Genomic DNA, 13,595 nt, shown 5'->3' with positions numbered 1-13,595 from the left:
TGTCTCTCTCTCTCTCTGTCTCTCTCTCTCTCTGTCTCTCTCTCTCTCTGGCTCTCTCTCTCTCTGTCTCTCTCTCTCTGTCTCTCTCTCTCTCCGTCTCTCTCTGTCTCTCTCTCTCTGTCTCTCTCTCTCTCCGTCTCTCTCTCTCTCTCTGTCTCTCTCTCTCTCTCTCTGTCTCTCTCTCTCTCTCTCTCTCTCTCTCTCTCTCTCTCTCTCTCTCTCTCTCTCTCTCTCTCTCTCTCTCTCTCTCTCTCTCTCTCACCCTCTCTCTCTCTCTCTCTCTCTCTCTCAGCCTCTCTCTCTCAGCCTCTCTCTGTCTCTTCCCTTTTCGCTTTATGTTTTACAGTTTCCCAGTCTGAATCACCAAACCAAGCATGCTTTCCAGGTTGCTGTCAGCCTGACAAAGTCATCTTACCACAGGCTCTGTTTGACTTTGAATCCAAATGTGAAAAGCAAACCACTGGAGTCTCCTTCACGAAGCCTGAGTTTGATGCATGCCCTATTATGTGACCTTTCCCTTGATGTGCTCAGCGCAAAGCAGCTACACTAAATCACTATTAAAAGGCCTGTTCAATATTTAATGTCTCTTTAATAAAGCTTGGTAAATAAATGCATTATCGACCAAATTCACTGTGGGAGAGTTCAGTCGGATAACTCTTCCAGAGATTGCCTCAACACCCTCACATCTCACAGTTGCTGCGGTTGCAGGATGTGTTAGGAAAATGTGAAAATAAATAATTTATTACATGCTTCAGTGTAATGCTCATGTGAGGGCTCACAGACAGCCTTGCCTAAACTCAAAATGTATTCGCCAGCCACCTGGGAACATACATCCAACCATGACCAAGAAGTGTCATCTGACCCGTAAAGCATCAAGTCACCAATCTAAGAATGTGAGAAAAAAAAAAAAACTATATTTTTTGTCTCTTCATCCTTAACCTAAAGAACATTGAGGTTGGAAAGGGTAAGGGGGTTGATTTCACCAGTGTCAACTTTTGGGTTCGGCGATTCAGTCGCATATGGGCTCAACCTCCTCGTAAAAACACACCGCCGACACATTCAATCTCAATCTAACATGTACAACAAAACCCAATGACAAAGAAGCGAATAATTATTGTTCGACTTTTACAAGTGGAATATATTCTCATCTTTGATGACTTATTCATCATTCCAATCAAAAGCATGCTCCTCACCCCCAGCCTTCAATCCTTCCCCACTCTTTTTATCCCACTGTGAAAGTACAAAGACACAAGTGGGTTGTTTTTTAAGCGAGTAAAAGTTATAAACACATTAACAAGGACAAAATGACACACGATCAGGAAACCGGAGGTTTAAGTCATTACCAAAGAAGTTAAAACAATTTCCGAGAAAAGTATTGCAGTGAAAGCACGTGACACCTTCCTGCTCTCAGATGGCCATGTGATAGGGGGGTATAACAGCGATTGCGGAATTTCCCTTAATGACCTTGACCCTATCCAGCAGCGATCAAAACGCACCAAGTCGCCCGAAATCCTACAGGCAGACTTGTTGGCCTCCCAGTGAGTGGCAATTTTGGAAAGGGCAATGCAAACTTGGCTTTCATTCAGGATTGCTCTTTGAACTACTCCAGATGTTGAAGGCCACATTGAGACAGCCAATTTCAAAGTGTTCATTTATCTAGCTCGACAGGAAATCTCCCTTTTTGCCGTCACTAAAAATGTGACTGTTCCTTTCCACCAAGAAAAGAGAAAAAAATGCAAGCATTCCCTCGATTTTCCTTTCATGAAGCAAAAGTGAAATAAACTACACGGTATCCAAACGAGACAGGACGTTACAACAAACTCACTTTCTCTCTCGTGGCTTCTCGGTTTCCATCTCCACCGATTCTTCATCATCCACCTGCTCTTCGAACATTCCCTCCAACTCCTGGGCCATGTCCTCAGGCAAAGATGGGCTTCCCTCTGTGGCCAGGGTTGTGCTCTCTGACCCACAAGGCACAGATTCCAGCCCTTGGGTCACAACCTTTGACCTGGAAACTCTGTCCAAAGTACTCCCCTCTGCTTTTCCACTCTTGTCCTCTTTCTTATGCTTCCCAAACCTCATGGGAAAAGGCCGGGGAGAGGAACATAATCTTTTAGAATGGAGTAATAGTCCCTTGGAAATGCAAAAAGCATTTCAGTCAGCAGAACCAACACATAAGGTATTCATTCATTCGGAGTGGATCAAAATGGGGAAAAATAGGGGATTTAAAAATATATAACCTCAAATGATGCTGCAACAGTTTTTAAAAAACGCGTGTGGTTCACAAACTTGTGTTAACAACACATTATACAAACAACATCTTGCATTTTAAAACTTATGAGGTACAGCCAAAGTCATAACTGTAACAAGTTTAATTTAAAGTATGACCAAACCTCACACCCATGACTGGCAAGATCAACAAAACACCTTCATCCAAAGGGGAGACAACCATCTTCACATTGTTACAGCTGAGATTCCAACAAGGAAAGCGCTTGTTCGGCTCAGGCCTATTTAATGGTAACAACAACAATTTCCCACAACAGACTCATTCATTATATGGCATGAGACGGAACAAGCACTTTGTGTGATTGTATAATTATCAACGGCTGCGCTTGATGAGAAATTGTTTTTTTATGGCTCAGAAAAACCATCATTCAGGAGTTATTTGATTTCTGTTCTTGCTGTGGCTGGAATGTCATTCGCAGAATTGTCAAAATGAATTTAGTGTGCAAAAAATGATGGGATGTAACATGAGGAATTGCTGCACGCAATTGTACAAGCTACCAAAGTCAGTATCTGGAGATGGAAAGGATGCAAAATCTCCATTAAGAAGAGTTCAGGAATAAGTAACCCTGCCTTGAATCATGCAGGATGTTGTGTGTGCCAATTGTAAATAAAATCACTCCTAAGGGTCAGTACTTAGACAAGACTCGAATGGCGACGTGAGATAGCTGGTTTCGTCAAAGCGTCTGACCCACTCTTAAGTACCGAGAGAGTCATTTAGGCCTCTTTTCAATTGCACAAACTAAATTTGAGACAGACACAACCAGTCATGGTTGCTTGGTTGAAATGACAGCAACGAGAATCGACCTGAACTTATAAATATTTAATTCCCACATCATGGTTATCGAAGGAAAGTGCTCAAGTGGTTTGGGTTCATGTGATAATTCATAAATTGCTGTTTCAAATAAACAAACTTTAAACTCCCTCAACCCTTAAAATATTACATTTATATACATACATATACATATATATATATATATATATATATATATATATATATATATATGGAAGGCAGCAGGAGGGGAAGGAATGGGAAGGCAGTGTGAGGGGAGGGGAAGGCAGCGTAAGGGGAATGGAAGGAAGCGAGAGGGGAGAGGGAGGAAAGGCAGTGTTAATTGGAGAGTAGGCAGCATGCTTGGGCTTTGCCGAGGCAATAAAACACACCCAAACAGCAACGTTTTCTTTTTAACCGTTTTCTTTATAAAACTGGGAGGGAGTATTTAAAAATTAAAATTCATGCTAACTACTGTACCTGGCAAAGGCCTGCTTTCATGCATGCCCCTCCAACCCCACCCACTACTCTTCCCCACACGTGTCCCTCCAACCTCCTAGCAGTCTATGCTAACCATGCACGTGCACCGGCAATATACTCATGCACGGATTTACCCACACCAGCACTGCACAGTGGTACGTCTCGTGTGGCTTTGATGCTGCAGCACGTCCACTCCCCAAATGGCTTCGGTGCTGCAGCACATTTGCAGAAACACGTGGTTCACGAGACGGGTGCATAGCCTCCTGTACAGCGCCATGGGCCCCGAGTGCGAGTTCAAGTTCATATTGTGTGCCCCACACACCCGTAACCAAGCATGCAGGCACGCACACACACACCCCACGGAGTGATTTGTACCCATTTGTACCACGTCTGTGTGTGCTGTCGACATACCTCTTCGTTTTCAGCAACTGCCGACTATTAATATATTGCAGCATCTATTGGTACATTTATATTAATTAGGACAGCACAAAGGATGTGGATGGAGGAACACGTATTTGTGGGAAGGGGGGGAGCAGTGGGGGTGCATACATGCAGACAGGCCTTTGCCAAGTAGATGGCATGGGCTTTAATTTTTAAATGCTTCTGCCCAGTTATTAATCGAACACAGCAGTTAGAAACAAAAACATTACTGTTTGGGCACATTTTATTGCCCGGATAAAACCCTGGTAACGCCCTGGTATGCTGACTTCCCTTCCCCTCACGCTGCCTTCCCTACCCTTATGCTGCCTTCCCTTCCCCTCACGCTCCCTTCGCTTTCCCTTAGGCTGCTTCCTCTCCCCTTACGCTGCCTTCCCCCTCCCCTCCCGTTCCACTGCCTTCCCTGTCTTCCACTCACGCTATCCTCCTCCCAAACTCCCCTCCACCATCATACAACTATGGAGGTCAAGTAGGAGGAAAGGGGGGGGGGGGTCAAAGAATGTGCAAATTGGAAAATGAAAGCCTTTTTTTTTTCAACAGTAGAAATTGCTGCTGAGATCAGTTCCACAATTCATCTCAGGTTAAGAGATTCTCAAGCTTATCGTATTTGTGGAAATTAAAGGCACGAACACTGGAGCAGCTTTTTCTATGATCGAAGGAAAATGTGCTTCCTTCCCTTCCCCTTCCCTAATGCTTATCTCTCCCAACCCAGAGCCCCTCTGTCCCCCACGGACGTCTCTGGGCAGTGTCCAGGCGTAGTTTCGTATCACCTGTTTATGTGTGCTGTTTTAATATACCCAATTTTGTTCAATCCTGTACCAATACCGGCATAAGGAGACTACTCCCACCCCCATCCATCCATTCATCCATTGGAACCAGACTCTGTTCAGAGTGTTGGTGCTGCCGAAGCAGTCTCCTGGGCTATTGGGCACAATCCTGGATGGGTCATCACTCTGACACAGGATACTCGAATGGCTCAATCACCCCAGCAAGCTGTTACTCATTTTGCCGACCTTGGAAGGATGACAGGCTGAATCAACCCCACCTGGTATTAATTCAACAGACAAGCAGGATTTGAACTCTGGACCCAATGATCCCAAGCCCACCACCCTCACCATTAAGCCAACACCAGAAATTCCCACCTCCAACCCCCAGCTTTCCCAAAAGCCCCCTAACAAATGCATATCAATAACACCCCCTTCCCCTCCCCACTACTTCCTCTCTCCGCTATCCTCCTCACTCCCTCCCCCACCCGGAGTGTATAGCGACATGTGGTGAGACCTCACTTTCTCCCCCCTCCCTTCCCAGCTCCCCTTTCCTCACCCATCCTCTCTCCCCCACCACTCTTTGCTCCCCTCCTCTCCTCTCCCACCTCACCCCCCCCCCCGCCAGCCCTTCCCCTGTCTCAATATTCCCATCAGCAAAGCGACAGGTTGCATTTGCGAGGCTCTACTAATAAATGTCAGTGTGTGTCAGTCAGTGCACGTGTGTGCGTGTGCGCGTGCATGTCCTCCATAACTCCAAAACCATGAAACCGAGTGACCTGAAACTTTGCATGCATACTCAGGGAATTTCAAGGGAGTGCATGAGGTGTGAAAACTGGGTATTTGAGTTCATTTGAACACACCTTTGAAGATAATTCATGGATATATTTAATTTTCCTTTTTCAAGGCTCATCCTTGGTCAGACTGCTCTCCCTCGCTGGGGTATTAATTGGCAAGTTATTTTGGCCTGCCAAACAATACTTTGACTTGGAAAAGGCCACATGATAAAGGCCTTAATGATAACGTTCTTTTTTCACTTTCCTCACTCATTTCATCGAATGGCTGATCATCATACCTATGAATTGCTGGATACATTGCTATGCTTATAAATGCCCGGAAATGCCAGCGTTTGTGGCATCATTTCATTTCTACACATGCCATAACCTCTAGAATCTCATAAACTGATCCGAATTATAACATTTAAACTCCAGAATGGAACTTGGCAGCAGTTATGAATGCTAAAAAAAGTTCATTTGTCCAATTCAGACAGAATTTGACATTTTGGACGTCTCCGGGAGGTTCGCAATATGAAGGTTGGGCGATTGCTAATCACTTGCCAAGCCTGCGATTCCTTATCAACCATTTCGTTGAAGTGCTCGTTTGAGCGCTTAAGCCACTTGTCAAGCGCTTTACAATATTTGCACTGTTACTCAATATATCGAAGGACTTGAACAGAGTTCAGGGCCCATTCACCTGTGCTTGACTGTGTGATGCCTTGGGGGTACTTCAGGCAGTGGTTCGTTCGGTGAAAATGGGCAATTTTATTTTACACCATGTTTCCCTGTTTCTGCAATCTTCTTTCATTATGCGACCTCTCACTTCGGCGTATTTACATACAAATAAAAAAATTAAATGATTACAATGAGTAAAAAATGTTTTAGGTTGTTACAATGCAATGAATTGCCACATCATGGCAGGATAGCTGAGAGGTACACACACTCACTCTAAGCTGTCAAACTTGGGTTTGAATATGGACCCAGCTATAAACTGTCATCCCGGTGTTTCACAGGCAGGGTGATTCATTCATGTGTGTGCGGTCTCTCAGATGAACGTGAAACCGGACATCACATCTGCCAGAATACCTTCACTCCTCCCTCTCCACTCCCTTTCTCTGCTCCCTCTCTTAACCCTCTCCCCCACTCCTCTGTCTGTCTGTCTGTCTCCCTCTCTCACCCCTCTCCCTCTCTCTCTCCCACCCCTCTCCCTCCCTCTCTCTCTCTCTCTCCCACCCCTCTCCCTCTCTCTCTCTCCCTCCCTCCCACCCCTCTCCCTCTCTCTCTCCCACCCCTCTCCCTCTCTCTCTCTCCCTCCCACCCCTCTCCCTCTCTCTCTCCCTCCCACCCCTCTCCCTCTCTCTCTCTCTCTCTCCCACCCCTCTCCCTCTTCTCTCTCCGTCCCTCCGCTCTCCCTCTCTCTCCGTCCCACCGCTCTCCCTCTCTCTCCGTCCCGCCGCTCTCACTCTCTCTCCGTCCCACCGCTCTCCCTCTCTCTCCGTCCCACCGCTCTCCCTCTCTCTCCGTCCCACCACTCTCCCTCTCTCTCCGTCCCACCACTCTCCCTCTCTCTCCGTCCCACCGCTCTCCCTCTCTCTCCGTCCCACCGCTCTCCCTCTCTCTCCGTCCCACCGCTCTCCCTCTCTCTCCATCCCACCGCTCTCCCTCTCTCTCCGTCCCACCGCTCTCCCTCTCTCTCCGTCCCACCGCTCTCCCTCTCTCTCCGTCCCACCGCTCTCCCTCTCTCTCCGTCCCACCGCTCTCCCTCTCTCTCCGTCCCACCGCTCTCCCTCTCCCTCCGTCCCACCGCTCTCCCTCTCTCTCCGTCCCACCGCTCTCCCTCTCTCTCCGTCCCACCGCTCTCCCTCTCTCTCGGTCCCACCGCTCTTCCTCTCTCTCCGTCCCACCGCTGTCCCTCTCTCCCCGTCCCACCGCTCTCCCCCTCTCCCCGTCCCACCGCTCTTCCTCTCTCTCCGTCGCACCGCTCTCCCTCTCTCTCCGTCGCACCGCTCTCCCTCTCTCTCTCTCTCTCCGTCCCACCGCTCTCCCTCTGTCGCACCGCTCTCCCTCTCTCTCCGTCCCACCGCTCTCCCTCTGTCGCACTGCTCTCCCTCTCTCTCCATCCCACCCCTCTCTCTCTCCCATCCCTCTCCCTCCCTCACTCATTTCTCCCACCCCTCTCCCATCACTCCCTCTCTCTCCCACCCCTCTCCCTCTCTCTCCCATCCTACTCTCCTTTCTCTCCCCTCTCCCGCTCCTCTTTTCTCCTCTCTTTCTCCCATCCCTCTCCCTCTCTCTCTCCCCCCTCCCTCCTCTCTCTTCCCCCTCCCCCTCCATCCTCTCTCTCCCTGATTCTGTCCCCCCTTCAACCATTTCGTTGGAGTGCTTTGGGAAACACAAAAGGCAAACCCCAAGGGAGTGCATGAATGCAAACTGGGTGTTTGGGTTAATAAAAATACCCCTTTTGAAGTTAATTTAGAGGGTGCTCATCACAAAAATAACAATAATAATAATGATTATAAGCCTTCCCAAAATGGTGGTGTGTCAACTTGTGGGTCTTAAGCTGGCATTTTGTTTGGTCTGCTCAACCATGCCTTTACTTGGAACAGACCGCAATGATTTCTTCACGATCAAGCGCTCAACTTGTTTGTTTTGTTTCAATTCCCCTCACTCGTATCAGCGAATGCCTGATATTCATATACATAAGAATCGCTGTATACATCGCTCTTGTGGGTGCTATAATTTTCCAATTTGGAGCTTGGAGTGATTTCATGCATTATACTGTATGATGTCATTTTCCAAGATGGACCACCACCGACTAATTAAAGTATATAATCGAAATACGATTTTGGATTTGAAGATCGGATCTCCTGGACTCTGGATCTCCTGGACCCTACAATACGTTTTGGAATCCGCAGTGAAATCTTAATATTTTAAGAAATTAGTGATGTTTTTGCAAGTGTGTCCCATTACCAATCAGCTTCCTATTGCTTTCCAAGCCAGCCATTCCTTATCAACCATTTCGTTGGAGTGCGTGCTTGAGTGCTTAAGCCACTTGGTGAGCGCTCTTCAAGCTGTTTGGTTGTTCGTTCGCAAGCCATGACGATATATAATTGTTTCACCTTTTTGTGTGATCTGCTTTCATTTTACTGCAGCACTCATCAATTTGATATACAGTAGATGCACACAAAAAAGTAACGTCCATCGACCCCGTGTTTGGAGTTCCACAACATTGGTCTGAGCTGTGAAAAGCATTGACTGACATTTTGTGTTCTCTGTGGCTTGATATATTTTTGAATTGAATGTCACTAATTTTTCACTTGAATTTCTCTTTTAAAGAACTCTGTTTTAAGGTAAACCTTTGTGTTTGTCGATTTGATGTACTTTATGCGTGTGTACATATATTTTAACAATGGAACTTGGAACAGGCCGCGGTGCCTCGGTCACAGTGGTCCACCAACAAGCGCTTATATGGGACGTATGCAATATGTGTGTATATTCATATATATATATATATATATATATATATATATATATATATATATATATATATATATATATATATATATATATATACAGTAGACTAGGCGTAAGTCGGCAGCGTGTAACTCGTCACTTCGCCTAAGTCGGCAGCGTCAAAAAGTCCCGAATTTATCTCATGTTAAGTCCCTTCCCTATGAATAATATAAAGGGTCATCCCTCTGTAAGTCGTCATCTCTAAGTCATCACTTCGTCTAAGTCGTCAGATGTTGTCCGTTCCCGCGTAATGGAAACTCAAGTAAATTACCACTCCTAACTCGTCACACGGAACTGCTGCCTCGTGAGAATCCCGATTTCATGGAATCGTGATGCTCGCTCATTGGTTTACACCGTCAGTGATAGGCTATTTATAACTGCGTACACACGTTGATCACACTGCAGGCAGGACAATGGCGACAAAGCATAAGCTGACAACTAAAACCTACCAAGAAAAATACGACATTATCCAGTTTTGCGAGGCAAACCCACTCATGAAGAAAACAACCATAGCTGAGAAGTTGGACATCAAACGGCAGACATTGAACGATATCTTGAAGAATAAGGGCACGATGTTTGGACAAGTGGAGAAGATCGCGAGGCCGGTGGTAAGTGTGAAACGCGTGAAATGTGTGTCCTTTGAAGATGTCGATGACGCGCTCATCATCTCGTTTCGGCAAATGTCGGCTCAGCCAAATATTCGGTTGCACGGTGAAATGTTGCTGCTGAAGGCACGTAAATTCGCTGCGGACCTTGGGCATGATGATGCCGAGACCTTGCCGATGCACTGGATAGACAGATTCAAAGTGAGGTGGGGAATCGGCAAGGTCAAGAAGTGCGGCGAATCAGGCAGCGTGGAATCAGGCAGCGTGGAATCAGGCAGCGTGGATTCGGCAGTGGTGCACGACTGGAAGGATGGCAAATTGAAAGACATCTTGGAAAGGTATCAGCCTCGGGACGTGTACAATGCCGATGAGACTGGGTTTTTCTGGCAGATGCCGCCAGAAAAGTCTCTGGGGTTCGTTGGTCAATCCCATGATGGTGATAAGCAGGCGAAGTTGTTGTCTTACAGTTGTTCATTATGTTTACTTTTGATAAACTGATTCATGAATTCCATCTTTGCTTGATCACTTTCCAACTCACCAATGAACCCCCACCTATGCCCCGAGGATTGTGTTTTCCTTTTGGTACAATAGCCGGCTCTCACACATACGTGTCCAGACCACGCGCAACTTCATCCTTCACCCCACAGTCATCATGAATGTTCGCATACGCGTAAGTCGTCACATTTCTAAGTCGTCACTTTTTTCTCGGTCCCAATGGTGACGACTTAAGCCTAGTCTACTGTATGTATGTATATATATATATATATATATATATATATATATATATATATATATATATATATATATATATATATATATATATATATATATATATATATATATATCACTATACCGGCGAAGGTACGCAACTCCAGGTCCCTCCTCCCACCCCTTTCCCTTCCTCACCCAAACTCTTTCCCCTTCTCACCTCACTCTTTCCCCCTCCCTCCAGACTCTTTCCTCTTCCTCCTCCCACCTCACTCCCCCCCAATAATCTGCCTACAATGTCTCTTTTAATCTTAAATTAACAATCAACATATACATGCACAGGCAGGCACACACAGATACACAGATACACACACAGACACGCTAATGGCAGTGGATACTTTGAGACCAAGTCTCCGTTCCATCTCATGAAACCCACCCATGTGTGGAGTTAGCGTCCAACAATAATTTGCACGCGCGCGCGCGCACACACACACACACACACACACACACACACACACACACACACACACACACACACACACACACACACACACACACACACACACACACACACACACACACACACACACACACTGTTGCGGTTCTCAGAACCGCATGCATCAAACAAATAGTGGTTGCAAGACAGTTATACCATTACTATACGTGTAGATAGTCCCTTTCCTTTTGTCTTGTGGGACAACAGGGGCGTGCGTTGCGAGGGTCTCATAGCGAGGTTTGCTTACATCATTTCTTCTTCATTTCATTTCTGATTATTCCTGAGGCAAATCTGAGCCACATGCCTCCTTCACTGTGAGATGGGTACTCAGCAAAGGCCAAGCAGGCATTACGCTGGACACCCATCGGCAGGAAACACACCCAGCACGACACCCACACTGCACGGAACACGTACCGAGAAGACGGAAGAACCAGCACCTTAGAAAGGGGCGCTCGGACACCACATAAGCATCGACAGCACAGAGTACCGGTCCTCAAGCGATCCCTCAACCCAACTTTTGCGGCGAGTTATACAATATGCCCGGCAGCTTGAGATGATCGACTCGAGCTTCCGATGATCTGGGGTGAGATTTCTGGTTGCATTGAAAAGGCATACGGATGAATATCTCTTTCAGAGGCTGTACGGATGGTGTTTTGCATAACACAGAAGCAAATGACCCAATATCAGCAAGAGCGTGGCTAGTCGCTTGTTGCCAATAGCTACATCGTCAGAGGCCGATAATAGTAAAACAACAACCATGCCACGTTGCGCATGATACGGACGGCATGTACTTTTCAACCCATTTCTGGACTAATTATATCGATCGGGTTTCGCCCCGCGCACACGATAGCAGAATCGAGCGAACACGAGCGCTGGCCACGTGCGTAATGGCGGATCTACGCACACTGTATGGAATGTGCTCGAAGGCAGACCCGAATGTACTGCTCGCGACACTTTGTTATCGTATAGAGCAGGGCACGAATGGACACATCTTACTGACTGTGCATAGGTTCGCCATAACATCGTACCTTCGGTCCTCGCTTGAGGCCACGAATGTTCCCCACAGACAGCGAACATCTTCTCGCCTCTACGACCAGGGAAGCTGCGATCGGGCCACGTATCCGCACACGGAGCCGGCACGTTGACCGGCGTTGGTCGGGGCGCCTGAGCAGACATGCGGGACCCTCGGCCAGTCGTCAGGGCACGGCCTGGGGGTTCTTGCACGGCGATTCATGGCGTGGAGTTCGGCGTGGGACATTGATATAATGTCGTGGGGTCGGAGCAAGAGGGTTCCACAGCGCGGAGTCACCTGGCTGGAAGTGGAATGAAGTGGTTTCCGGCCATCGTGGCCAGGCCGCGCAGAGGGTCGGGGCCAATCAGATCGCCCAATTCGGGTGACGACATCGCTTCAGGGTGGCCCCCTGCCTCACGCCGCGGGGCCTATAAAAGTCCGAGCGGGGCCATTCTCTCCCCCTCTCTCTCTGCCCTGCCTCACCTCCCGCTCAAGGTGGACTTCGACTCCGCCTTCTGTCATCATCACTTTGACTCCTTCTGACGTCAGCACCTCGACTCCGCCTCCTCTTCTCCCCCCACACGATGCTGACTCCACCCTCCCAACTCAAACTCCTCCTTCATGCCCACGGTCTCGACAAGAGCTGCCCAAGATGACGCGCCAGCTGTCAGGAGGCTATCGCACCATGGGGCATTCCGCCCAAACGTATTGGGGGTGCGTTCGGGCAATCAATTATATAAAGGTACCGAGAGAGCATAGCCTCAACTCCTCTCCTGTCTTATTGCAATACCTCCTCTTCATCGGGTTTTCTGTGTCTGTGTGTGTGCGTGCGTGTGTGTCCTGGCGCCTGTCCATATAAGTAAGACTGCAGAAGATTATTATTATTATCATAATTATTGTTATTATTGTTTGTGGGTTAAGTCTGTTCTGCGTCCGCTTTCATAAGTTGCTTGTTTATTGCCGCACCACACCTTTCTTCCCTATCTCTGCTTGCACACCCCAACAAAATCTATTGATTGTACCACATACTTTTCCTCGCCCCATTGTAAATAAATTATTATGATTAGAAATGTTCCCAGCTCATTTGTGTCTTTTCTTTCATTGATCCAGCATGGTCGGAATCCTAGTTTAGCCGGGACTTTATTCCCAACGATCCGTTATTTTAGCCGGTACGTCCTTGGCAGTGTCGCTCAGCTGCATCCGATCCAGTAAAGTGATCCGGTTCGGATAAGGCGTACCAAGGGCGTGTTCCCTGGAAAGTAAATCGCGTGATTAATTTGTTAACCTGGTTAACCCATATACGGGAGGACCCCAGAGCATGCGGTTGAGTTATTGGAGACCACGGTCGGTAAGCAACCCTCCGCGTCAAGGAATTATCCGTGCGTGACGGCCTACAATTCCGGGGAGTCTGTTGGGAGCCGAGATAGCTTTCTCCCCCAAGCAGTGTTCTCGCCTGACCCCCGGCCCGCAACAATATATATATATATAGTCATCCCCCGCTTATTGCTCGGGTTACGTTCCAAACCCCCCCCCCCTCCCGCGAGAAGTAAAAATCCACAATGAATGGATGCCTCCCAAAAAAAATCGACTAGTCTGGTCTGGTCGGCTTGGCAATGATCGGGTTCGAGGTGCCGGAGATCGACTCGTCTGGTCTGGCCGGCTTGGCAATGATCGGGTTAGAGGTGCCAGAGATCGACTCGTCTGGTCTGGTCCTGCTTGGCAATGATCGGGTTCGAGGTGCCGTAGAT

At 47.6% G+C, this 13,595-nt stretch overlaps 1 protein-coding gene across 3 annotated transcripts in view; it reads right to left on the bottom strand.

Moving 5' to 3' along the window:
• LOC147028892 (partitioning defective 3 homolog) overlaps window positions 1-13,595 on the bottom strand; it is a 336,652-nt gene that overhangs the window by 27,644 nt on the left and 295,413 nt on the right. For all 3 annotated transcript variants that reach the window (XM_085879726.1, XM_085879725.1, XM_085879727.1), the window contains one exon: window positions 1,826-2,077. In XM_085879726.1, coding sequence (XP_085735852.1) covers window positions 1,826-2,077 — 252 coding nt within the window. The remainder of the gene's footprint in view (window positions 1-1,825; window positions 2,078-13,595) is intronic.

The sequence above is a fragment of the Eptatretus burgeri genome, chromosome 4 (genome assembly GCF_056783735.1).
Source record: "Eptatretus burgeri isolate ZD-2024b chromosome 4, Ebu_testis_v1, whole genome shotgun sequence".
NCBI classification, from domain to species: domain Eukaryota; kingdom Metazoa; phylum Chordata; class Myxini; order Myxiniformes; family Myxinidae; genus Eptatretus; species Eptatretus burgeri.
Note: the sequence above shows the minus strand (reverse complement) of the source record. Positions and strands in the feature narration are given on the sequence as shown.